This window comes from Mchenga conophoros, linkage group LG6 (genome assembly GCF_057382185.1).
Source record: "Mchenga conophoros isolate Kocher_MC1m ecotype Shallow Benthic linkage group LG6, M_conophoros_male_GT1.1, whole genome shotgun sequence".
NCBI lineage: Eukaryota > Metazoa > Chordata > Actinopteri > Cichliformes > Cichlidae > Mchenga > Mchenga conophoros.
In genome coordinates this window covers 19,091,293-19,116,178 of record NC_140531.1, presented here as the reverse complement: position 1 = coordinate 19,116,178, position 24,886 = coordinate 19,091,293, and the positions used below count along the sequence as shown (strand labels likewise).

The following is a 24,886-nucleotide window of genomic DNA, read 5'->3' as shown; positions in this document are numbered from 1 at the left end:
AAGGCAACAAATAACCACTGGTTACAAACAAGATATGCAGAAAAGCATTTCTTGAACCTTGAACTATAGGCTACAGCAGCGGAAGACCACATGTAAGTTAAGAACAAATGGCTGAGGCTACAATTTGCAACAAATAAGGCGATAGTTAATCATTAGTGAAAATGTCTTGATGCATGCTCAATCATCCAGGAAGAGAAATCCCAACAAGTTGATTCTGTTCATCTGGACGTCGTGTTTTCAGTGGGAGAAGTTTTCAGAGACTGAAGAAGTCACTTGGATGAGAGACAAAACATTTCTCCAACTGAAAACACGACGTCCAGATGAACAGAATCAACCTGTCAATTTTTTTATTTTTTTTGTTGCATCCTTAAATCAGCTGATTTACAAAAGTAAATCATACCAGGTCACAAAGCTCAGATCATCTCAACCTGGATTGTTGAACACTGTTGTCGAATATTAAAACTCTTCACTACATACACTCATTCAGCACTATGAAAAATTGGGGAAAATGTTGCCTGATCTGATGAGTCTCAATTACTTCTGCAACATTTAGATGTTAGGGCCAGAATTTGGATCCATCCTACCTTGTATCAGTGATTCAGGATGTTTGTGGTTTAATGGTGTGGAGGATATTTTTCATACAATTTGGTCAACTGAGCATCATCTATACAGCCTACCCAACTACTGCTGCTGACCATGTCGACCCCTTTATGACTACACTGTACCCATCTTCTGTTGGCTACCTCCAGTAGGATATCATAATCTCACAAAGCTCAGATCATCTCAACCTGGTTTATTGAACAACACAGTGAGTTCCATTTACTCAAATGGCCTCCATAGTCATTCAATCCAGTAGCGCATCTTTCGACCTTTTCTGTCATTTTTCTAATTAATCAATTATTACAGCTTTTACGAGTACCTTTTCCATCTCTTTATGTAGTACAAATGAGTAAATTATAAGCACTACCAGTAGCCACTTGCAGATAGGGCTAAATGTTTCACTACACGTGTCTCAACAGATAAGCCACAGATTAAATCTACAGATATGCTGTTCAAACTGTAGACCAAACATCATTTAATTTCACTCACCAGAGAGGAGAGATGTCATATGTGAACAAAATGGTACATAATTATTTCATTTAATGAAAATCGAGTTAATTCTAACTGCATGTGGATGTCTTTCTCAGTCGATGACTCCTATAATAACGACTACTGTTAAATGATGCAGAAATGACTTTTATTAGATGAATAGTAACTTTTACAAAATTCTGTAAAAATAAATCCACAATTAAGAATACATAATTACCAGCGATTTATACCATTAACTTTTAAATAAAGGCCAGTGAAACTGGTTGCATACTAAATTGAAAGTATATAAAAAAAAAGATCATAAGCTTTGCAGTGAAGCACAACCAAAATAAATAAGCATACAGCTTTGGTTTGAATTCATACATCTTTCAAATAAGCAATGACTTGCCTCATCCTGTGTGTGCACACTACACAGAAAAAGAAGAAAACAGAAACCAACTGTGACGAGGCTTTGTATATATAAAGCAATATCTTAACAGTGCATTTCAGAAAAAAAGTTGCAGTTAATTTCCTGGAAAATATTCCTGAGCCATAGGCTGAGCAGAGACAGTTGGAACTGAGTACACGTTATTTTGTTCAGGCACGTTGATCGAAAGTGTTTCACTCAAATCTAAAAAAAAAAAAAAAAAAAAAGACAGATAATTTAATAATTATTAAACCTTTCGAACCAGACAATGTTTCAAAGTATTGTTTTAGTGTATTTTTACAACATACAAACCTTCATTAGCGCGTTTGTTGCCTTGTGATGGAGAGACGTCCTCCTCCTCATCTGGGTCCTCAATCAGGACCTGGCCTGGGGCCTCCTTGCCTTGTGACTCTGTATAGAGGGTCTCCACTTGGGGAGGAGCTGAGGGAGGAGCAGGAGTTACAGCTGGAACAGAGTCTAGGGACTGAGCTGGGACTAAGACGGCATCTGGAGCAGGAGCTGAATCTTGGACGGGAACTGGAGCAGCAAAAGCCAGAGTCGAAGCAGGAGCAGAATTCTGCACAAACTCGAACACTGCTGCAGGAGCAGGAGCAGCAAGGATTGAAGCTGGTTGTGATTCCAGCCCAAACAGCGGAGGCAGAGAGCCGGTTATTTGGTCCTGAATGACCACAGCGGGTTCAGGTACCACCACGACTGCAGGAGTTTCCTGAAGTGCTTCAACTTCTTCCTGAACAGCAGACAGCTGCGGTGTGGGTTCAGTCTTCCTGGGCCTCCCTCTCTTCTTTGCACCACTCTTGTCCTCAGCTCTTGATCTTTTCCGTTGGCTCTCCACCCTGAGAGAGCACCGCAATTAACTTAAACAACAGTGGACATTGAAACAGGTCTTTGTGACAGTTTTGCAAAGCTAATAGTACAAAGTCCTTGACCCAGATCTGTGGCGTCAATAGAAAAAGCAGAGCAACCTTTGCTTTCCTCTTGCTCCATATTCAATATAAACCAGAGGAGTGATAAGCAGCCGGAGTGCTGATAGTGTTTTCAGCATGTACTGTACTGTACAGTGTTTCAACGCGGGCTACTAAACTTTTCTGGCTAGGACCACCACTTTCTTCTACTGCACTTAAGTGCTGAAATTTGTAGATTTCTCCAAGAGCATAGAGGTAAACATAGGCAGCAGCGCTAACACTGTCTGTGCTTTTACTACAAATTTACCCAAAAACCCACTGGTTAGTTTCCTTCTCTTCTGCTTCGGCCTTTCTCTTCCTGAGAAGGTCCCTGTCTCGCAATCGGCGACGGATCCCACCTTTGAAACAAAGAGCCGTGCACAGAAATCATTTTCATATGGTGCATTAGAAATTCAAAGACAAACTGCATGACTGGGTAATGTGCTTGACTCGTGACAATGTAGACTTTCTTCTCCTAGCTACACACTGGCAAACTTTGAAAACAGACAGATTTGTGATATTACCTAAATGTTGATCAAAGGTCTGTATCTGAGTTAACCAATAGGATTGCAGTGTATGCAAAGACATAACCAGCTCCTTCAGCATTTTGGTGTGGAAATGCTCGAGCAGCCAATTTCCAAAGTAGAGATTAATCTTTAAAGAAATCCTACCTTCCTCCTCATTTGGATTTTTATATTCCAACTCTTGTTTCTCTTGTTGCGACGTGTCCTCCATTCTGAGTCCTGCTATGAATGAATTCAACTCATTGAAGGCGGGCAAGCGCAAAAAAGACGACAGAATAACTTCTGACAGTTTTCTATTCCCACCCCTAGACGAATTATCTGGTTAACCATTACCACAGTGCAGGGAGAGTTCTTGCAACTTTGGTCTTATCATATTTGTAAAGCTGGAGGAGTTGGCACAAAACTGACAGACAGAGCGGGGAAGACAACAGCAGGTTGTGTGTGTGTGTGTGTGTGTGTGTGTGTGTGTGTGTGTGTGTGTGTGTGTGTGTGTGTGTGTGTGTGATAGGGTAACAAATATATATGTTGTACTAGAGCTCTTCAGCAGCTGATCTAAAGGCACTGCTGTAGCTTAACAAGAGCAAGACTTTTTTGGACAGTTTCTCAATTAGGGGTCCAATACATGTGAAGTTATTAAGTTTTGAATATGATATCAAGAAAAAACACAAAAGCTCAAAATATTTCTGTAGAAAATTCATAATATTAATCCACAAATCATAAGAAATATGCCTTTTTGGTAGGTAAACCACACTACGGACCAAACAAAATTCCTGTCTTCGTCCACAGTTGGGGCATATACCCATCTTATCGCTCAGATGGCAAGTTGCTCGGTTGGGTTGCGTTCGTAATCTTCTAACAACACATTGAGCCCTGATGTATGTGTGTGTGTGTGTGTGTGTGTTTGAGACACTCAGAGAGAGAGAGAGGGAGAAAAGAGCTATCCAGTAGAGTAAATAACACTCAACTGCCAATTGCTCCCAGCACTGTGGAGGGAAATGTTGAAAGCTCTCTTTCTAAATGTACTGATTTCTGCATGAAGGTGCTCGTAATGCACTCACTTTTCAACGTCATATGAAGAGAATCTATACAGACATTCTGCACTGGTGGAAGCTATGAGTGCTAAGAAGTGAGTGAAAACATATATGTTTAAGTATTGGTTTTCACACACTCGAATTAAAATCACAAAACACAATCATCCAAACCTTCCAGCATAGTTCCAGCAGTTCAAAAGATCCCAAACTGCACATAGTTAGCTCCTCAGCTAATAAAACTCCAACTGACACATTAATAAACCCCCTCCAGCATTACTGTTACAGCCAAAAGCAGACAGGGCTGTCATTCACACACAGCCCCACTGTTGCACAATGAAATGTGAGGAATGTCAGTGTAGATATTACAGTGCCATCTTCTGGCATTGCTTCTCAACTACCAAACACTGATTTAAAAACAGTGTCTGTGTGTATATATACACTGTGCCTTTAACAAGCATGTGGCCAGAGTTAGGGTATTTGCATTGGTTCCCCTCAGCACACTATGCAAACACATCTTGCTAACATTTATACATTTGTTATATTTACTAGACTTAAAACAGGCTATAATTTGATATGCATTTATAGTATTAAAGCTTATTCACTGATTAATTTAGAATAAAACAGAAAAAACTACAACCATAGTAGATTTTCTACTTCAACGCTGGAGAGTGTCAGGAAGTAAAGAGGAGGGGTTGTGTGGGGTACCCTACCCGTCCATATGTGTATATACAATGCTCTCTTTAAGGCAAACCACATATAGCCCTACTTTTTAGCGGTTGGGGGTAGGAATGAGCCATTTAGTAGCCAAGAAACAACACAATTATTTTTTGTTTTATTACAATGTAAAAAAGTATCGAACATTCACAAGACCCAACACACACATATACATTTTTTAAACAGGCATACGTTATGATAGTTACCTCATAATTACACTGCTTGTCTGTTGACTATAAAGCAGTAATGCATTCGAGATTTCCTGTGACACTTTTAAATGAAGAATAACAAAGTTCACCATGTGACCTACTTTATCGCCGTTTAATTGCTTATTTGTTTTGCATACGCTACACGCGTCTGTTCGTGCACATCCTTCGCTGAATAAAACCGACTTCTCAAAGAAAAACCCCGCCGTCTTCACTGAACGACACAGTACAGTAATTTCCTTGCACAAAATAAATTGCACCATAGCACCGTTTCGGGGCAGCGTCATGTTTTGTGACTGCAATGCCTTTTTTTTTAGAGGCGATGGGCGTTTCTGGACGCAGATGGCGCTGTTGAGCATATATTTTGTTTCAGTCCCGTTTCCCTCCATGGTTTCCCCTCTCTCCGACTAACTTAGCGTTTGGCTCAGTTCATTATACAGTCCTATATTCTCCCTCCATTAGGGCATCTCTGCCTTTGGACTGAAGATCCCAGCAAAACCCCGAGGAGAAAAGTTTAACTTTCATAGGGCAAAATGGACATGAAAAAGAGGATCCACTTGGAGCTAAGAAACAGGACACCGTCTGATGTGAGTCGTGCTTTTTTTTAAAACCAACCCTTAGTTTTCAGGCTAGCCCCTGCTAGCCTAGCTTGCTACTTTTTTTGCTTTGCGAGTGACCCTGTGTGGCTAACGTAATGGTGACCACATGGGCTTTAGATTGTGTTTCTCATTTATAACGGGGCGGAAAACAGTCGCATAACAAGCCAGAGCCTTTATGCTGGTTAGGATTGGGCGTATAGGGGCAACGAGACGAGAAAAGCTATATTCAGTCGTTACTTTGAAACGGCGATTCCCCCCAGCTTGCTGGCATTATTGCAGTGCTTTAACCGTTTCGCAGCCTCCCTGGTCAATGGTGCACACACACGATTCAGCTCCACTCCACCGTTGTAGCACAATTAGTAAACTTCTTTTTGCGCCTATATGAGGAGAAAGCAGTTTACTGTGCTGCGTTCGGCATTCACAGAGCGGTATATTTTATACAGACCTTGGAAGCCATGTTTGCTGCTAGCATAACTGCTTAAAAAAACGAGGAGCTTTTTTGTGTAATAATTGCAAAATTACTTTAAACTCTGGTGCTGAACAACAAACGAGTTTTGTAAACGTTAAACGGGCCGTCGCAGATCACGAGTCGTATGTTCACATTTCTGTGGAGTATACGTCTACATCAAACGGCCACAAAGATTCAGGCAGCGACAACAAAAAACACTTGGTTCACGAGTCATCCGTACCTTAAACCGCTAATGGTGAAAATACACCGCAACTCCAAAACCTTAGAGCCGGGAGACACTCAACAAACAGCCAACCGCTGCTGTTGGTGCTGATTTGTTTAAAGACACGTTGCAATCTGTAAGTTTTTAAAGGGAGTGTACATCCATTAATTCCCTCATTAATTCTTCTCTAGTTGTGCACCAAGCTATAGTATCACTTATCATCCGTGCATCGTCTTAAAGACGACGACGATGAAGATTCGCATGCTTATTGAATGAAGCCTGATGGTCCGGGGTTTCAGAACCATTCAGACTACCAGCCAGCTAACTTGGTATTAGGTTCCCGCCATATTACCCCCTTCTCGCTACCGGTCAAAGACAACAAAATCTATCCAGTTGTAAAGTAAAAACACCAAACACGACTACAATGTGCTCCAGTAATCGTTACTATTGTTAAACTTGGCGCTTGCTACCACACAGATGCATGTGTTGGCCAGCGGCTTCATTGACCGAGCCAGGCTGCTCGAATGACACGGAGATCCGGCGCACCGCGCTTCATGCGTGGGCAGCCAAAAGCTCCCCGCTCGGCGTTCCCCCTCGTATCATGCACGAAATAAAATCAATTTAACACCGAAAAACCACTTTCGGTTATATGTAAATAACGCTTATTGCTCATTCTTAATAGCACTTTCCGCCATTGAAGCGTTCGGAGGACTGCATACTGTAGCTCAGGAATCGCCATGTTGTCATTCTGTCGTCTTTGAAGCTCTGGGAGAAAGGAACTGTCTCCATCTTTGTTTTTTACTAAATTTCCGTTCTCAATATATTTCCTTCGCCACTTCGACCTGAAAGCGATGCTGTACCCTCTAACAAACTGCCAATATCGGTCGTTTGCTCGACGACAAGGAATATTCCACTTCCCCCATGAAAGCTGGTTTAACGAAAGAAAAAAAGAATCTCTTTACTAAGGGTGTATTCGCAATCCTTTCCGTTGCTGTTGGGTTGGCTAATGGCGGGCAGACAGACCTCTCTAGCTGCTCCTCTACGGCACGGCAGCGTTTAAAAGGGGCAATGGCTAGCCTGTAGCGAGCTAGCTCACAAAATCATTGCATTTGTCATTAGTGACTGCATCAGCAGGCCATGGGAAGCCGCTGCTTTGCTCTTCCTCGTTTCAAAGAAATCAATAGACGACCTGTAGCGGTCGGTTAAACGAAGCACACAGTGATAGCAAAGTGTTTTTAGATAGAGACTGAGTATCCATTTTGGTGTTTTTAATCGAGAAACGTCTGTCTTTGACGCTTGACAAGAACTTTTTTGGTAACGTTTAACAATGACTTGCGCAACCAGTGTGAGCTTTAACGGAGTCAAAGTAACTCCGCCTTCAGAGTTGTTTTTTTCTAATATTTTAAGCAACTATAAAACGCCTGTAATCATTTTACACAAAGTGAAGGGCCATTTTACAAACACCACCACCCACTGATTATTAATACGTTAGGGTTGCTCTGTTCCCCGAACGCCTTTCTTAATGATTTTGTTTGGAAAAAATTAATAATATTTGCAAAATGTATTTTGGAATATTTAACATTTGGTCTGTTTTAAAATACACTTAAGTTCTAAAAGTTTTGCAAGTAGTTGTAGTACTTGCAAATGCATTAAAAAGTACAGGTAATTTTAAAAGAATACTATTTGTTTGTTTTTTCAATCTCAGGTACGAGAACTTGTCCTGGACAATTGTCGATCAGTTGAAGGAAAAATCGAAGGTCTCACAGCTGAATTTGTCAACCTGGAGTTCCTCAGTTTGATAAACGTCGGCTTAATCTCAGTCTCTAATCTGCCCAAACTAGGAAAACTGAAAAAGGTAAGCGGGAGTGATTATTCATTCTCATATATTCATGACAAAAAAGAAAGGAGGGGGGGAAATAAAATGTGCAAAGAACCATCTGGACTAATCTCTCTTTTTACTGTCATTCATTCAGCTGGAGTTCAGCGACAACAGGATCAGCGGCGGGCTTGATGTTTTAGCAGAAAAACTACCCAACCTCACACATCTAAACCTGAGTGGCAACAAATTGAAAGACATCAGCACATTGGAACCATTGGTATGTGTTCACATGTGTTTTGGGGGTCATTTACATGCTACACACTTCACAAATAGTAAACCAGCTAATGCAGTGTTCATCATAATCATTTTGGGAAGTGAGGTTTCAGCAGCTTTGTTTTGATTACTCCACTCATAGCCAAAGGTATTTTAAGGGATAACCCATTCAGTAATTAATGGTCTCGCAAACTTCAGACAGACGGATCTCTGTCGTCTCACATTATCTCATTGTCACATGTAAACTGGAGCCTAGTACCATTACTACCACATTTCAGCGACAGTCTCATCACAGCATTTCTCTTCTCTTCTTGCCAACAGAAAAAGCTGGACAACCTGAAGAGTTTGGACCTGTTCAACTGTGAAGTGACAAACCTGAACGACTACAGAGAGAGCGTGTTCAAGCTGCTGCCCCAGCTCACCTACCTGGATGGTTATGACATGGAGGACAGGGAAGCCTCAGACTCTGATGGAGAGGTGGACGGAGACGGTGTAGACGATGATGAAGATGAAGGTATGAAGTTGTGCTTTGCTGTAGTAAAAATAAGAGCAGGTATTTTTTTTGGTTGTCAAATCCAACGAACAGACCGTAAATGAGGTTTTACCTCTGTGTTGGAACGTCCCATTGTTGTTCAAGAACAATTAAAGACTCCTCGATCATTCATGCCATTGCTCTGGTGACATGTTCGCTCATTATGAAAAATGCGTGCACCGCAGTAGCTTATTTAGAAACGGCTCCACGGCTGAGTAACGGCAATCGCTCTCTCATTTCTGTAAAGTGAAAATGTGAAAGCGATCGTCGCGATTAGCCTCCGCGCGCTCTCACTTTGCGGTCGACTGATTGTTCCTTTTCACTTTTGTGTCGCAGAAGGAGAGGAGGAAGAAGACGAGGACGGAGAGGAGGAGGACTTCGATGAGGAAGAGGACGATGAGGAGGACGAAGAGGAGGTAGAAGGAGAGGAGGATGACGAGGAAGGCAGTGGTGAAGATGAGGTGAAAAGTGAAACGAGCTTGGTGGAGCTGTCGTTAAAGCGGGTTGATGCACGGTCTCATTTTTTTTAACGTGTAAAATGTTGTTCACATAGGAGGAAGACTTTGGTCAGGATGGAGAAGTAGATGAAGAGGATGAAGACGAGGATGAAGATGAAGATGGTATGTAACTTCTTAAAGTAAATTTACTCACAATTTTGGCTCAAACATCACTACAAGAGTCAGTCGAAGTCTCTCGATATGTCTGCACAACTCAAGACTGAGACTTAATTCAGGGGTGAGACAACTTGTTGTTTTTCTTTGTTCTGTAAGATGGAAATAAAATAGACTTATGTCTTGGAAAAGTGCATAAAACAATGGAAAATTATTAACTTATAGATCATACCCAACTGTTAGAAAGCATTAAAAAGCAAAAAAAAAAATAAAAATCAGAAATGTTCCAAAAATGTCAATCAATTTTGAAACAAAGAATTGAAAAACACTTGAAACATATTTACATGCATGACTTGACTTGAGTTGTCAAGTGATACAACACCAGCTGTTACACCATGTAGGGCAGTCCCCAAAGTTCTTCACGACTCCGTCAGCAATGTGGGAACCCTTCACCTGGTACACAGAAAATAGATCTATCTTGTCTTCTTGATGTTGCATCTGTTTAGAGATTACTGCTTTAGTGATCACCTGTTACTGACATTTATCTTTATAACTAAAATAACAGTAGTGCTCAGTCAATCCCAAATAACATGTGATGTGAGAATGTTAGTCACTTAACTAAGAACAAAATCTTGCACGAGGGCGTGACTGAAGATGCATTTCTTCCGCTTTATTTTGTGCTCGTAATCACGCATCGTTATAACATGTAGGGACAGCAATGTGATAGCGACCATTATTAAGCGACTCCCACAGAGTGTGATAAATGCAGAGATTGAATCTGTTTAAAATGGGTGGAGGATTACTGTATTCATGCTTGCAGATGCAAGAATTTGTGTAGTTTTGGCTCCTTGTCACAACAGTTTTCTTCTTTACCTTCAGAAGCAGAAACCGGCAAAGGCGAGAAGAGAAAGCGAGACCCAGAGGATGAGGACGACGAGGACGATGACGAGGACGACGACTAAGAGCTAAAGTTGAAAACGAGAGCCTACCGAGTTACCCCTCCTCTCCCCCACAAACCCGAACGTCCACCCTCCTACAACTCACACCGCCTTTGTAATCCACGTCAACCCCCCTCCCCAGCGCTGAGCTCTTTTTATGGGGCTAGACTGTACCGAATGGGTGGGCCGAGTGGAGCTGCCCCCCACCCCCTCTTTTTTTTTTTTTTTTCTCCCCCTGCCCCCCATGGAACTGAGAGCCACCCAACACCCTCCACCTCACCCCACTCACGGCCCCCGAGGTTCTCAGGCAGCCCACCACTCAGCATTCCACAATTTCACTGTCGATCCCTCTTTATGTATTCCCGTGTGAGGACTTTGGGACTGGTATCTAGTTTTGGGTCTGTGCTTTTAATATTTTGTTGGATGAATAATTTTTGTTGTTGGGTTTATTATTTCTCTTTTGTCTTTTAATTTTTTTTTTCTCCGTTCCTTATTTTTCCCAATAAAATTATTGCTATAGCAGCTGTGCAACCAGCGAGCCATGATTTTTAGTGTGGCTGCCTGTTGCACAAATCAAGGTTGTAGCTACATTTTTACTTTCTGTATGACAAAAAAACAACTTTGTAAATAAAATGTTAACATTTTGTGCTTTTCTTTCTTCATGCTCCTCTGTCCCCAAATTATTTCAAGAGGATGGAAGGATAACTCTTCTCAGCACTGGGTAGTACTGGGTTTGACCCCATTTTGCCATCAGAACTGCATTAATTTTTTGCAACACAGATTCAACAAGATGCTAGAAACATTCCTCAAAGATTTTGGTCAATATTGACATGATGGCATACAGTTGCTGTACCAAAATAACTCTGGCACTATTGTTTCACTGAATCACTGAAACAATACAGGATAAATTTATGCTTTCATCGTTGTTTATGACAAATCCTGACCCTACTTCTTCTATCCAATTTTGGTGAGGCTGTGGGAACTGCAGCCTCTGTTTCCTGTTTTTAGCTGACAGGAATGGTCTTCTGCTGTTGAAGCCCAAAGAGATGCTCTTCTGCATACCTTAGTTATAACAAGTGGCCAATAAAGTTATGGTTGCCTTTGTTACCCAGAGACCTCAGTTTCCTGTTAGCTGACAGGAGTGGGGCAGAATGTGGTCTTCTGCAGATATAGCCCATCTGCTTTAAGGTTCAAGAGACGTTCTTCTGCATATCTTGATTGTAACGAGTTTGTATTTGCCTTCCTTTCAGCTCATAACATTTCCTGACCGCTGTGTAATTCCTAGAGATGGTTGTGTGGGGAAAACCCAGTAGATCAACATTATCTGAAATACTCAGCCTAGCCTGTCTGACACCAACAACCTTGATGCATTCAGTGTCACTTAAATCACCTCTCTTCGTTGTTCTGATCCTCCATTTGATTTTCAGCAGATCATCTTGATCACATCTAAATGCGCTGGGTTGCTGCCATGTAATTGGTTCATTAGATATTTATGTTGCTGAGCAGCTGAACAGTTGTACCTAACAATGTGGCCAGTGAGTTTAAAACATTATAATGACCAGTAGTGACGTAAGTGGACAAAATGCACCCAAAGTCTTTCACATAAAATTCCTTTTGCCCAGACACAACAGGAAATACCAAATGCAGCAGATTTAAAAGCCAAATCTAAAAAAAAAATTTGCCACCTGTTAATTTTGTTTTTCCTTTCTTTTCTTTATGTAATCTGCTATGCAGCAATATCATGGGGGAAAAAAATCAACTGGCAAATTCAGAATGCTGAAGCCTCACTTTGGCTTTGGCTGAACTTAAGAATACATTCCTACACAGAACAATTGCTTCTTTTTGTCACAGGACAAAGGCACTGTTTCACAGCCGATACGAACAGGAGAAACACTTACTGTATAACAATGCATATATACAATTTGGTGTCTGTAAAATAAGGACAGAAAAAAGCCTTTCAGCCAAAGTTAATTTTGGGGGCTCAGAAATCTGAGTTCGACTATTGAAATGGGGACCAAAGTTGGTTTGTGTTTTTTGTCTTTTCCAGCATAAAATTGACTCTTGGTGTATCTGTCTGTGCACTGCAGCTCACTGGGAAATGAAACAGAGAAAATTCAGTTCTAAAACACTGACTTTAGAAAATACCCATTTTGACTTATTCAGCATCATATTTGGTTCAACTGCACTTTGCCAGATGAGGTCTGTGAATTTTGTCTCCGATCATTCACACTGGAATCATGTTGAGAGGGGGCATTTAGCAGCGCCTTTAAATGCACACATGGGTGCTTAAGTATTGTATTAATATAGATAAGAAAAAAAGGTTCCTGCCCCTCACAAGCTTGTAGTTTATAGTTCGTTCTGTAACTAAGTGCAGTCATTTTTCACTTTACAGAAACAGCAAAGCAACCTCAGGACAGAGCCCACTGCTCTGTAACACCTTTATTCTTAATAATAAGACCAGAAATGACAACAAAACTGCATTACTGAATTGTGGAGAGACGATAATCTCTTTTAAAGAGTTTATGGCTGCTGATCTACTCCAGGCTGCCCTTATAAAAAAAAAAAAAAACACTACCCAGACAATCGTGTACAGATGGAAAATGTTTGTTTCCATGTGCTGCACTCTCAGACTCTCAAGTAATTTGTAGTCAACCGAGGAAGCGGTGCTGTTTTTGTACAAAAAAAAGAAGAAATATTCACATTTTTGTTCATGTTTGATTGACATGTTTTATATTTCACTTATGTTCTGCTCTAATAGAGAATGTCAACAGTCAGAGATAATTTGATTACCCTGGAAATTTTAAGAATTTTAAAAAATACATAAAATTTTTACTAAATACATTTTAAAGACACAAAATAACTGCATTAAAATCTGTGGAAGTCTGACGCAGTGAGGCTCGTACAAAGTCGGCAACAACCAATAAATGACATAGTTTATTAAATCAGACAGCAAATGCTACAAGTGAGCTACATTATTGCTCCGGCGTAATGTAAGAGACTGTCAGTGTGCATGCTTTAATGCCGAGAGGTCTCGGGCAGGGATTGATATTGCTTCATTTCAGCTTGTCGAGTTGTTTCTCTCCCCTCTGAGGACTCAGTGTACGCCACATTCATAACAGAGCAACAGAACGATCATCATCTGCAGAGTTTTACTATCACAATTTTCAGCAAGAGCAATAATAGTCATCACGGTACCACAACAATGTGATGATAACTTGGAGGAAATGGCAAGAAAAAACACTTATGGAGAAACAACAGTCCCTTTCCCCTCCCTCCTTATTGTTAATTATTCATACTAATGTATGATGTGCGTATATTGAAATTATATTCTACGCGAGTGAGCCATTGAGGGTAAGACAAAGGCAAAGGGTATCAGAGCTGGCAGCGAGTTTCCGATTTTGATGGCCCAGTGACTTCACACGGTATGAAATCAGATTAAACTAGATGCCATTTCTCCACCAATTAAAGCATTGGATTGTTAGTTTTGTAATTAGAAGCTGGAGAGAAATTTTAAATGTAAGGAGTGGGACTTTTGTTCTACTACTACTACACTACTGTCTTTTTGGTAAACCTCTACAGATTAAGATAAACACAGCCCTGTGTGAAAAGTTATTTGTACACTTGTCAGATACTTTATTGGGTACACCTTGCTAGTACCAAGTAGTACTTATGTAAAACATTAATTCTTTGTGGCATAGACTCAGCAAGAGCCTGGAAACATTCCTCACAGATTTTGGTTCATTTCTACATGACAGCCTTACATAGTTGGAGGCTTGTTATCCCTCAGAGCTGGAAGAGCCATCAGATGACAGCTACTATGTAGTTATAAATGAGGATGATATGGTCAGTAGCAATACTTGGTGTTTTAACTAGTGCTCAGTTGGCACAAGAGGGAGCCAAGTTTGGCAAGAAGATATCCCGCACACCACTGCACACTACCAGCAGCACGTACTGCCGATAGGCTACAAAGGTAAGATAGAACTGTGCTTTGTTTATATTCTGTTTATGCCAAATTCTGACCCTACCATCCAAATGTTGCAGCAGAAATTGAGGCTCATCAAACCGGGCAACATTTTCCAAATTTCTGTGGTCAAATTTAGATGAGCCTGTGTGAACTGTAGCCTAAGTTTTCCCATTCTCTGATGGCACCTGGTGTGGTCTTCTGCTGCTGTAGACCAGATAGGTGCTCTTCTGCAGATTTTGGTTATAACGTAACATAAAGTGATTATTTGAGTTTGAGTTCTCTTCTGACCTCTGCCATTAACAAGGCATTTTCTCCCAGAGGACTACTGCTCACTGGGTATTTTCTCCTTTTCAGACCAATCTCTGTAAAACTTAGAGATGGTTTTTGGGGAAAATCCCAGCAGATCGCCAGTTTCTGAAATACTCAGCCCAGCACGTCTGGCACCAACAACAATGACATGTTCAGCATTACTTAAATGACCTCATTCTGATTCTGTTTGAACTTGTCTATGTGATTAACCAATTAGATATTGGTGTTAATATACAGTTAGAAGGATGTAATTAAAGTCCTGGTAAGTATCTAATCCAATATCTAATTGGTAATTAAACAACCATAACAATATAACCACTTGAGTTTGCCTTGAATGAGGCCTATTATGTTCTTTTCTACCTCCCTATTTTCAGTTTTGGACTTTACTACAGTAGCTTTGCATGATTCACAGTTCTAAATAATTGTTATACTCAGCTTTGGTGCAGTTCCTTCGCTCCCCTCAAGCCAACTTTCTTCTGGCTGCCCCTCAAAACCAAAAGGCTTTGAACAGCAGACGGGTGGAGTTGCTGTGTCCCTGAGATCACCATGTTAAGGACATCGTGCAGATCAAAGAGTAGAAATAAATTCAAACTTAGCATTTACAGATCTTTTGGCTCGCAGGGATCACATGGACACACACTGATCTCAATATTGGATCCTTTGGTTGTTTATTAGGAGTATCCACCACAGTGTGTATATATATATATGATGGATTACCAGGTTCCAGTAAATGCAACATTACATTTTAGGTCCTCTTCTGCTTTTATTATACATCTTAATATATTCACTACCGCTCTTATGTGGATGAAACATATAAAGAGCTTCTTTGATAGTCTGGATGATTGAAATCCTGAACGGCGAAACATTTCCTTAGACTAAATGATACCACAGCTGGCGAAGCTCTATTAACATCCCAACTAAGGCACTTGGTCCTTTATCCACATATGTCCAAACAGTTGTTTAAAAATCTGGTGCAATTGCATTTAATCATTAGTTATTATTAATTTCTGGCTCTCTTCAACAGCGTCTTCTGTCCTGTCTTCCTCCCCTCGCTCCCTGAGCCTGGTTCTGCCAGAGGTTTCCTGATAAAATGGAGTTTTTCCTTCACACTGTTGCCAGGTGCTTGTTCATCCAGGGATCACCTGATTGTTGAGGTGTTCCTCTGTGTTATTGTAGGGTCTTTAACCTACCTTTTTTTTTTTTTTAGTTTGTTTAGCTCAACAGTATATTACAGATTTTTTAACTCTGTATTTTGCCTCACTACCAGTGTCATCCTCCCAAAAGCTTGCAACCCCCCAACGATGGACACTTTTAAATTAGCTCTAAAGATCTACCTCCTCTTCACTTGCTGTTATGTGTCTTGCCATGTGAGTTTAGTGTTTTTGAAACTGGGTTTTTGGAGCTCTTGAATGTAAATGCATTTGCCCAGAAAGCACTTTAGGTCAGTTGCAGTTGTTTTAAATATGCTATATAAATTAAATGAACATGCTGTGACTAGACAATAAGAAAATGGACAACTTTAGAGGTATTTTATCAGGGAAGAAAAAACATTTTCAACTGCAATTACATTAACCTAAAAAGAATAAATTTGCAATGTATTTGTATCAAAGTACTGGAAGAGCCTGTTGTGTTAATGAAAGGGTCCACCAGATTCAGCAGTAGGCAGGCAGTTTGCTGTTGAAGGTTCAGCAGCTATAAAAGGACTGCTAAAGAAACAGGCTGACTCAAAATGCCAGCTGCTGTTGCTATTTAACTGGTGATATTCAGCATTTCAGGCTGAGAATTTATTCAGACGGCATCGCAACTCAGCCGCTGAACGATGGGAATGTGTTGAGACTGGTCCTCTAGTGGAAGTTAAACATCGGTCAGGCATTGCTGCTACTGGACAAAAGTCAGCATGAGATGCAGCTTTGCTAGAACTGTCTGGCCAAAGGTCAAAGGGGTCGCGCACGCATTACAATTGCATTGATCTGTATGTGTGTACGTGTGTGTGTGTGGTTTCTATGCTGCACCTGAAATGTGCCAAATCTAGAAGATCACTGTTGTGCTTGTGCCCGTGAGTGCGTCAGTACAGGCATGTGTGATCACTGGTGCTACATCTGACCATTTATCTTAGTATTTACCTTTAGACTGGCATTTATAGTGTTTTTCTAATCCCACAAACCACTCAAACCAGCTTCTCAAAGCAAACTAACATGCTTTGCTGCTGTGCTAATATCTGCAAGTGGCATCTACATCTATGTGTCCGTCAGGGTTTTTTTTATTTTATTATTATTATTTAGGAATGTATCTCTTTAATTAGCTGGGAAAAATACGAGTTAAAACCAGCTGCCTGAAATCTGAAAACAAATGTTCTGGTCTGACTGTACCATGGTGGTGGCAGAAGCCATGAGAAACACTTCTACAGTTTAGATTTTTATCAGCTGTTCAGCTAAAACAGTATATGCACACTGTGCAGTCACAAGCCTGCTGTTTTAAGGTTAAGCTTTTAAAAATAGATAGAAAATAAATTACAGAGTGCGTAAATCGGATGTGGACCAGGTTGTCTTTTTTCCCCTCATTTTCGTTTCAGAAGTGTTTTGTTTTTTAGCTGAAACAGTGTACTGGTATTTTATACCTATTCTAAAACGATAAGGCATTTTACGTTTTTAAACATTAAAACATGGTTAGTTTTGATAAACAGTCTTGGACTGCTGTGGACTTTAAACCATAACAAGAACCTCCGTGAGCAGCAGATGCAGGCTGCTTAGGCATCACAGCTCCGTAGATATTCAAAGTGAGCCCAAGAATTCACGCTTGTAAACAGCGGCGCACAAATCAATCCCCACTCATGGTCCACTTTAGGGACGCACAGATTGTGAAATTGTTGCTCAGAACAATAATTTGGCTGATGACAGGGTTCTTTGTTTGTTTGTTTGCTTTTTTGTTCGGATTTTATTTATACCAGCTTCTGAGGCAGGATAGCAGAGAAATCTTGTGCTGAGTGAACGCTCTCTGAACATTCGCCCAGCACAAAATGAATGTGACACAACACTGGTAAATGTCATCCTATTTGTCTTTAGGCCCACTGCAGTCTAGACAGCTTAGTTACAAACCTCACCTGCTGGAAATGTACAGACCTCTTATATCATATAACTTAACTCTGTGATACTGACACATTAATGTACATTTACTGGAAAAAAAAAGAATCTGCAGGCGTCTTTTTTGTATGTTTATAACATAGTGGGGCTTAACGACACAAAAAAGTTGGGATGCTGTGTAAAGTAAAGACAGAATGTAATGATTTATAAATCTAATAACCATTTTAAGGAGAAAATAAAATTAGGGCCATTCTGTATTTAATGGCAGCAATGTGTCTTAAAAGGAGAGCAACAAAAGGAAAAAAGCTAAAAAGCACCAGCTGGAGGAAGACTGCAGCTAATCAGGTTAATTGGCAACAGGTGAGTGACGTGGCTGGGCGCAAAAAGAGGAAGACTTTGAAGATCTCATCATCGACAGCGATTGCACGAATCTGGAGAAATCTCTGTGCGCAAGGCCCAAAAATCAATATTCAGACAGCACTGCATTAAAAACAGATGAGCTCAGGAACACTTCACAGTGATTTCCATCCATAAATGCAGGTTAAAGCTCTACCACGCAGAAAAGAAGCTATATGTATTTAAATGTGAACATCAATGTTGAAAGGTATATTCAGGTTCTAGATTAACACGTGCTCTCCTCAAGATGAGGCTTTTCTTTCAGCTAATCCCTTGTACACTTCAACACGAAAATGCAAAATTGCACATTCCATTTATAACAAAAGCATGGCTTCATAACAGAAGAGTGTGGGAATGGCTGAACTGCAGTCCAGACCTTTGACCAGTATGTGTCTCATCATGAAACAAAAACAACACAGCAGATCCAGGAGTGTTGAGCAGCTGGAAGCCTCGATCGGACCTTCAGTCGCACAAAACTCCAGCAGCTGGTCTCGTCTGTTCCCAGATGTTTACAGGCTGCTGTTAAAAGAATCAGGGATGCTACACAGTAGTAAACAGGACCATTTCCCAACTTTATGAGTCATGCTGCTGCCATCAAATTCAAAATGACCATTTGATTTTCTCAAAGTCTGAGATCTGCAAACCATTGCATTCTGTTCTTACTTATATTTTACACAGCATCACTGCTTTTCTGGAATTGGGTTTCATCCATCCATCCATCCATCCATGGATGGAATCATGTTTGTTCATATTGAAATCAATAGATTACAAACATACACATAAAGACATCTGTAGCTTCTCAGTTTTTTTCAGTGTATATGCGTTCTCCACATTTCAAGCAGATAAGGTTTCTAAACTAAAATCAAGACACTTCATACAGGGGAAACATGCCTGGGGTTTTCCCTCTGTAGAGTCTTTACACTAAAAAATATAGAAAAATAAAGTCTTGAGATGACTGCTGTTGCGAATCATCTTTAAAAATTCAATTGAGTCAGAATTGAGTTTTGCAATAAAAGAGTCCTGCTTGTTGATTTAATATACCCAGAGAAGAGGATAAATGACCTGGTTAAAACATCTGACTGTTGTCATATTAATGTTATTACAGCTTTATCAGAGCTGTGAGGTACATTTGTGTCCTTTTCAACAGTAGATACCATTTTGCCCTAAAACTGATCAGGTAAATGAAGTATGATCAGAAAGCAGTAGGAAAAAGCAAACAGGGTTTTGTCCTTTTTTTTTTTTTTTTTTAACATTTTGCATGCTGTATTTGCCAAAATTACAACAGCAAGTTCAAGTATTTGATTAAATGGCATTTTCTCTGTCCTTATTTTAAAATAAATATAAAAGTCAAGATCCAAACTGCTACATGGCATCAGTTACTGAATTGGCTTACACGTTAACCGCAGCAAAACGGATCATTTCCACCAACTTTCCAGTCATTAAAAGAAATGATAGAAGAATTAAAAACAAATGCAGCTTAATGAGATGGCAGAACACAGCTGGGATCACGAAACAGTCATTCATTCATTTCGCTCTCATTCATGCACACATATCACATCTGTCTGCTGAACTTAAACACAGTCATTTCACTTACAGTAGTTTGAATGTTGGATGAAAAAGAAAACAAAAACAATCAACAGGCATAGAAAATAAACGCAGCGTTATCTCACAATCACACGGGATGTCTGGTGTCCGCCACAACTTTCAAGCAACGCACGCACAGCCACGTCATTCGGTCGACGCGGCACAAACATCCTTTTATCCGTCAACTTAAAAAAAAAAAAAAAGCGAAAAAATTTCAATGAGCTTGCATAGGGAAGCGTACAAAAGAAATGAGGCAAGGGGGCGGGGATGGTCAAAAGGTGCAGAGAGTTTTAAAAGTATGTACACGAGCAAAGAGATGTGCACCCTGTGTAGAGTCGACAAAACGACAAACTGAAGATAACAACCAAAAAAAAAAAGGAAAACAACATAAAATCGAGGCTTGACGGGCCCCTGTGCAGTGAGCGCGTGGGGCTCATTAGAGGAAAACCGGTGAGCCGGGGCCTTACGAAGACTGCGGCAGTTTTAAAAACGGGGTTAAGTAGGTTGGTACACCTGTGCGCGTCTACCCCCGTGAGGAGGTGAGGGTGACTCAGCAATTGGAGAAAGTCTTAAAGTGAGCTCTGACTCTGGGAGTTCTTGATGTTCTTAATCTCCAGCTCCAGCTGTTTGATGCGTACGTCCCTCTGGTTGAGGAGCTCCCTCAGCCGCCTGATTTCCTCCTGCTGCTTGTGGAACTTCAACCGCAGCTGTGGACAAACACACGCACGGGATAAGGAGTTAAACCACGGCTCTTGTGCCCACTGGAGACTCGGGGAACACGTCTGCCTCACTTTTAGGCTACAGGCTCAGTTAAACGTCTCTACTACAAACTGCTGCCGTCAAGGTAAAACAAGCCTCGAGTGGAGAAAAACAATAACTAGTGACACATTCACAGTAAGTGGGATTTTAACGCTGCGGGCGTGCAGTTTTCCACCTGTTTTTACCCCAGCTTTATAATCAAAGATGTAACAGAAACCTGCTGAATCTAAATTTTATCAGTGCATCGTATTTCAAGATGGTACTTCAGTAAAAGCTTCTTTTAAATTTCACACCCGATGCCCTTCCTGATGCAAACTCCAAACGGATTTGTGCCTCCTCTTGTGATCTTGTGATAAGTAAATGTACTTAATATTTTCCACCACTCATTACTCATGATGGATTTAGTTTGTTGTGCCTCTTTGGCCTCACGTTAAAGCAGTCTGAACCTTCTGAGTGCCACGGCTTCTTCAGGTTTCCTAAAAGTAACTACACAGGACCTAAAAACAGCTCAGTGTCTTTAGCGTACTTTCAGAATTTCTCCTCATTTGTGTATATATCTGTTTACTTGTAACAGTTTATCTTTTTCCAATGACACAACCTTAACTGAAGAATATCCTGGGACATGTACTCGACTTTCAGCGGATAAGTAACAAGTAGGACGCATTTCTATATTTCAAGTCCATTGCAAAGAATAACTGACTAGGATGCAACTAAATATAGCTCATATTGCTTTTACGTCTGCCTTTGTGTGTCTGTGAAAAAGCAAAACCATCCAGCACCTCATTCTCTGTTCTGGGAGGAGAGCAAAGCGTGGCATCTTCTCCGTTGGTGACGGGTGTCTGAATCCTGTCATCCACTGTGTGGCTGCTGTCCTCTTTGCTTTCTTTGGCTTCCAGTTGGTCCTGAATGTAAGCGAGCTGTAGCATGCACGGTCTGCCCTGAGACCTGCGAGTGTCTAGCGAGTTTTCCAGTGAGTTGCCCACTGCCTTCATGTCTGAGAAGGACTCTGCTATTTGACTTCCTGGCTTCAAAGACATTAGCAATGGACCTAGGAAACAAAGGATGCTGATCAGGGATTTAAAAATGGTAAATGGCCTGTATTTATATAGCACTTTACTAGTCCCTAAGGACCCCAAAGCGCTTTACATATCCAGTCATCCACCCATTCAAACACACATTCACACACATTTAAACACTCATTAGACAAGCTAAAAGACTATTGAAAGGATATTTCATTTACCCACATACAAGTGAAGCACCGGAATATCAAAGGTAACAAATAAATGCAATTTCAGAGGCTACTGGACACAAACAGATCTCACGCACAATCTTTCTTTACTTCTAACCTTTGTCCATGCCACCGAGCCACTCCTCTGCAGTCAGAGCAGGCCTGTTTCCAGCCGTCATTGGATAGAGGTCCTCTTGGTACGACTCCGACTGGAGACACGTGCACGGCAGATTCAGAAAAATATTCAACATTAGGTCTGTGAAATGTGTTCAATTTGGATGTTTGTTTTTCTTTGTGCAGTGGTGTCTGCCATTTTTGTGCAACACTTACCCTGCGGGGTACAATCATAGAAAGAGGCTCGATGAGACTCTTGATTGTCACCAGTTTGTAGAACCTGAAGACTTCACAGGAGCTCACATCGAGGCCTCGCTTCGGCATCACACCTGCAGGTTAACACACAGACGCACACAGATTGTATTCATTCTATTTTCAGCATCAATATTAGTCAAGGTAAGACGTACTGTATTTATATGGGGACTCAAATCTTATTTTTTAAAAACACACTTTCCTCTGTCACCAGGAAATTCACCTGCAGGCAGAGCAGCAGGCAGTTAAAGGTTAACCTGTATCAGAGTAACTTTATAAAGCAGAGCCACTACAAGTCCACTACACTAAGTGCTTTGGGAATTTATAATATACATTTTAACCACAACAAACAGGTGAAATAACAAATCTATCAAGTGCACATGTGACTTTTTTGCTGCCTGTACACCTGACCTGAGCCACAACCCCTTCGATCAGCTGTTTTGGCTATGCAAATATTGGAGGCTTATTTGCACAGCAAATTTGCTTAAAGGTGCACAGTGTCATCACAGTAGGCGGAGTTTCCAAACAGGGTTCAACTGTCACGTCTTTTATTAACACTCACTTTAGGAAATAATGTGTCGGTGACATTAATAAAGTTTAAAATTGAGCGCGTGTTTATGTGCGTGTGTTCCTTACCCAGTCCTTTCTGAGGTAGTTGTGAGCGGTACTCTGTTAAGAAGTGAATGTATGGTTTTTCTGTGCTGATCTCATAGTACCTGATATTTCCATCACCCTAAAAAGATAAAAAGCGTAAGTCTCTGTAACAGTAATAAAGAATATTTTCTGTATGAAGCTTTTAATATGATTGTTATGATTTGTTTGGGGTTTTTTTTTTAACATGTTTCAGAGTCCCACCTTCCCAGCAAGGTAGAGCATGTGTGTGTCGGGGTCGTAGAAAGGAAAAATGACCCCCGACGAACCGTCCAGGTTGTCTTCCAGTAAAGGCGCGGACAGATCATCCTACAAACACACACGAGGATCAAAAACGTGTTAAAACACAAGACCTACGCGGCGCTGATGTAAACAACATACAGAAAATATCAAAACACTGACTGAAATCCAATGCTCCCTAAGAAGCACTCTGCAGCGGCGAATTAAAAACACTGAGCGCTCAATCCCTAATCCGAGCTTTGCCTTAATCCTCCACCCACGATACGCTCTAAATCATCACAACACGCCGGCCTGGCACACCAACTATTACTACTACTAGACTACTATGTGTGATGAGACTGGGTGATGACATAATCGCGATGTGACAAATAACTTTGGCTCCACTTGAACACGGGAATCAGTGAGCTGCTCAGGTAAACGTGCAGGGTTGCTGAACTGGTGCATTTCATCCACTAGGTGGCAGAGTTGCACTTGTGACAGGCTCGAGAGGTGTTTGGTAGTGAAGGAAGTATTCTGAGATATCATTAATACAACAACTTCTGACTTTACAAGAAAAAGAAATCCTCAAATGTTGTCAGAAAAACGCTACAAAAAATGTTTCCTTGTGCAAAAAAGGTCAGAACATGAACCTGGCTGCACATCAGATAATTTCACAGGTAAGAAAACTTTATCTCAAAGCTCAGGGGTTTAAATGATGTAGGCCAGGAAATGAAGCTGCCAAAAGTCATGACCTCTCCAATGGTGACGTAATATGCTGACCATTACTTCACTCGTGTTACTATTAATACTCTGTAAGCTTAGATTTCACTTATTTGTGGCCCTTCTGTTGTTGCCAATTTCCCGATTTCTCCTCCTCCTGCAGTCCTGCTAAATTCCCTGGATATAAGTGTTCAATATATTAAACTTAGTACAAATTATTCACACCAGCCTGACTATTTTTAGCCAAGACTGCCCCCAAGGAACAGGGTGCTCTCATTATTCCAGCATCCAGACCAGCAGGTAAGCGCTGAGCTCACAATTACAATTGTTTACACGAATGCTTGTGCTGCGATATTTATTATCCAGAGTCTGTCCTGTCTTTGCAAATCCTTGTCAGAATGATCCTAATTTGATCAGAAATATCTACAAGTTTAACAAGTAATCGATGTGAGGAGTGTCGACTGACAAAAAAAAACAAAACAAACACCCCCACCAGACATTTGCTGACATTAATGCTTTTCTTCATCAATTAGCTATTTCAATTAATATTCTATTAGTAAACATGTGTTCAATGTAAATAAACACGTGTGTGAGATCTCAAAAATGCCATTTTTACTATGAACATTTCTCTTTTTTCTCAACCTTTTGCTTTGCTACAAAAAACACAAAAGCTTTTTGTAAAATTGTGATATTTTGTTGCAAATGTCTTGTTGCATTGCTCTGTAACGTCTCTCACCTGATCCCACAGTGCTATCTGCCGATCATTGTAGCGCGACGTTCCCGACGTGAGAAGCATCTTGGTGTTTCCCAGGATCAGCACTTTACTGGCTCTGTGCGTCTTGCAGCTGCTTTCCTGCAAACGTGACACAGTACACATGACGTGCAGCATTAATCAATGAACCCCGATGAACATTTATGCCACTTATAAGTCATATAAAGAGGTTTGTGTTACACCACTGGGATGTAATATGTGTAGGAGTTCCCTGACTGGGCAAAGGAAGCAAGAAAAGACTGATGAACAGTGTGTGAATCACTGGCTGGTGACCCGGTGGGCTGTGGGGCTACTCTGTTATCCAGGCCAGGCCAGAGGTATCAATTCTGGCTGTGTGGTGCTGGATGAGTGCCTGGGTGCCCACGCAGGGAGCGGAGGGGGCAGTAACAAGTAGGGAACTCCCACTTATGTAATATTTGCTGTGATGCTACTGTGGACCAAACGCAGGCTTACAGTTCAATAA

The 24,886-nt window shown here is 40.9% G+C and overlaps 3 protein-coding genes across 5 annotated transcripts in view; 1 reads left to right on the top strand and 2 right to left on the bottom strand.

Annotated features, from left to right (window-relative positions):
* Window positions 1-1,220: 1,220 nt before the first annotated feature.
* Window positions 1,221-5,227, bottom strand: hemgn (hemogen). Of its 2 annotated transcripts, XM_085276638.1 has the most exons (5): window positions 4,933-5,227; window positions 3,129-3,203; window positions 2,726-2,816; window positions 1,808-2,349; window positions 1,221-1,699 (listed from the first exon to the last, which is right to left on the bottom strand). In XM_085276638.1, the coding sequence occupies exons 2-5, from the start codon at window positions 3,190-3,192 to the stop codon at window positions 1,593-1,595; spliced, it is 804 nt and encodes a 267-aa protein (XP_085132764.1). In that variant the 5' UTR covers window positions 3,193-3,203; window positions 4,933-5,227; the 3' UTR covers window positions 1,221-1,592. The 2 variants fall into 2 exon arrangements, with proteins under 2 accessions (XP_085132764.1, XP_085132765.1); XM_085276639.1 differs by having other exon boundaries at window positions 2,738-2,816; window positions 3,129-5,227.
* A 152-nt stretch (window positions 5,228-5,379) lies between these two features.
* Window positions 5,380-10,550, top strand: anp32b (acidic (leucine-rich) nuclear phosphoprotein 32 family, member B). Its single transcript, XM_085276641.1, has 7 exons — window positions 5,380-5,519; window positions 7,908-8,057; window positions 8,176-8,298; window positions 8,616-8,808; window positions 9,163-9,287; window positions 9,380-9,446; window positions 10,317-10,550. Exons 1-7 carry the CDS (start codon window positions 5,466-5,468, stop codon window positions 10,397-10,399), a joined length of 795 nt encoding a protein of 264 aa, XP_085132767.1. The 5' UTR covers window positions 5,380-5,465; the 3' UTR covers window positions 10,400-10,550.
* Window positions 10,551-12,783: 2,233 nt separating this feature from the next.
* The window catches only part of coro2aa (coronin 2Aa), a 48,511-nt gene continuing 36,408 nt past the window's right edge, over window positions 12,784-24,886 (bottom strand). For both annotated transcript variants that reach the window (XM_085276636.1, XM_085276637.1), the window contains exons 6-12: window positions 24,388-24,504; window positions 22,917-23,021; window positions 22,698-22,794; window positions 22,026-22,138; window positions 21,814-21,904; window positions 21,247-21,515; window positions 12,784-20,415 (exon numbers count right to left, since the gene is read on the bottom strand). In XM_085276636.1, coding sequence (XP_085132762.1) covers window positions 20,278-20,415; window positions 21,247-21,515; window positions 21,814-21,904; window positions 22,026-22,138; window positions 22,698-22,794; window positions 22,917-23,021; window positions 24,388-24,504 — 930 coding nt within the window. In that variant the 3' untranslated portion in view covers window positions 12,784-20,277. The remainder of the gene's footprint in view (window positions 20,416-21,246; window positions 21,516-21,813; window positions 21,905-22,025; window positions 22,139-22,697; window positions 22,795-22,916; window positions 23,022-24,387; window positions 24,505-24,886) is intronic.

Excerpts from the sequence above, each read along its gene's own strand:
- hemgn (XM_085276638.1), bottom strand. The coding sequence starts at position 3,192 with ATGGAGGACACGTCGCAACAAGAGAAACAAGAGTTGGAATATAAAAAT. Across the intron at positions 2,350-2,725 it reads ACTAACCAGTGGGTTTTTGG|GGTGGAGAGCCAACGGAAAA; the intron begins GTAAATTTGTAG and ends GTGCTCTCTCAG. Across the intron at positions 1,700-1,807 it reads CAACAAACGCGCTAATGAAG|ATTTGAGTGAAACACTTTCG; the intron begins GTTTGTATGTTG and ends TTTTTTTTTTAG.
- anp32b (XM_085276641.1), top strand. The coding sequence starts at position 5,466 with ATGGACATGAAAAAGAGGATCCACTTGGAGCTAAGAAACAGGACACCG. Across the intron at positions 8,058-8,175 it reads AACTAGGAAAACTGAAAAAG|CTGGAGTTCAGCGACAACAG; the intron begins GTAAGCGGGAGT and ends TCATTCATTCAG. Across the intron at positions 8,809-9,162 it reads AGACGATGATGAAGATGAAG|AAGGAGAGGAGGAAGAAGAC; the intron begins GTATGAAGTTGT and ends TTTGTGTCGCAG.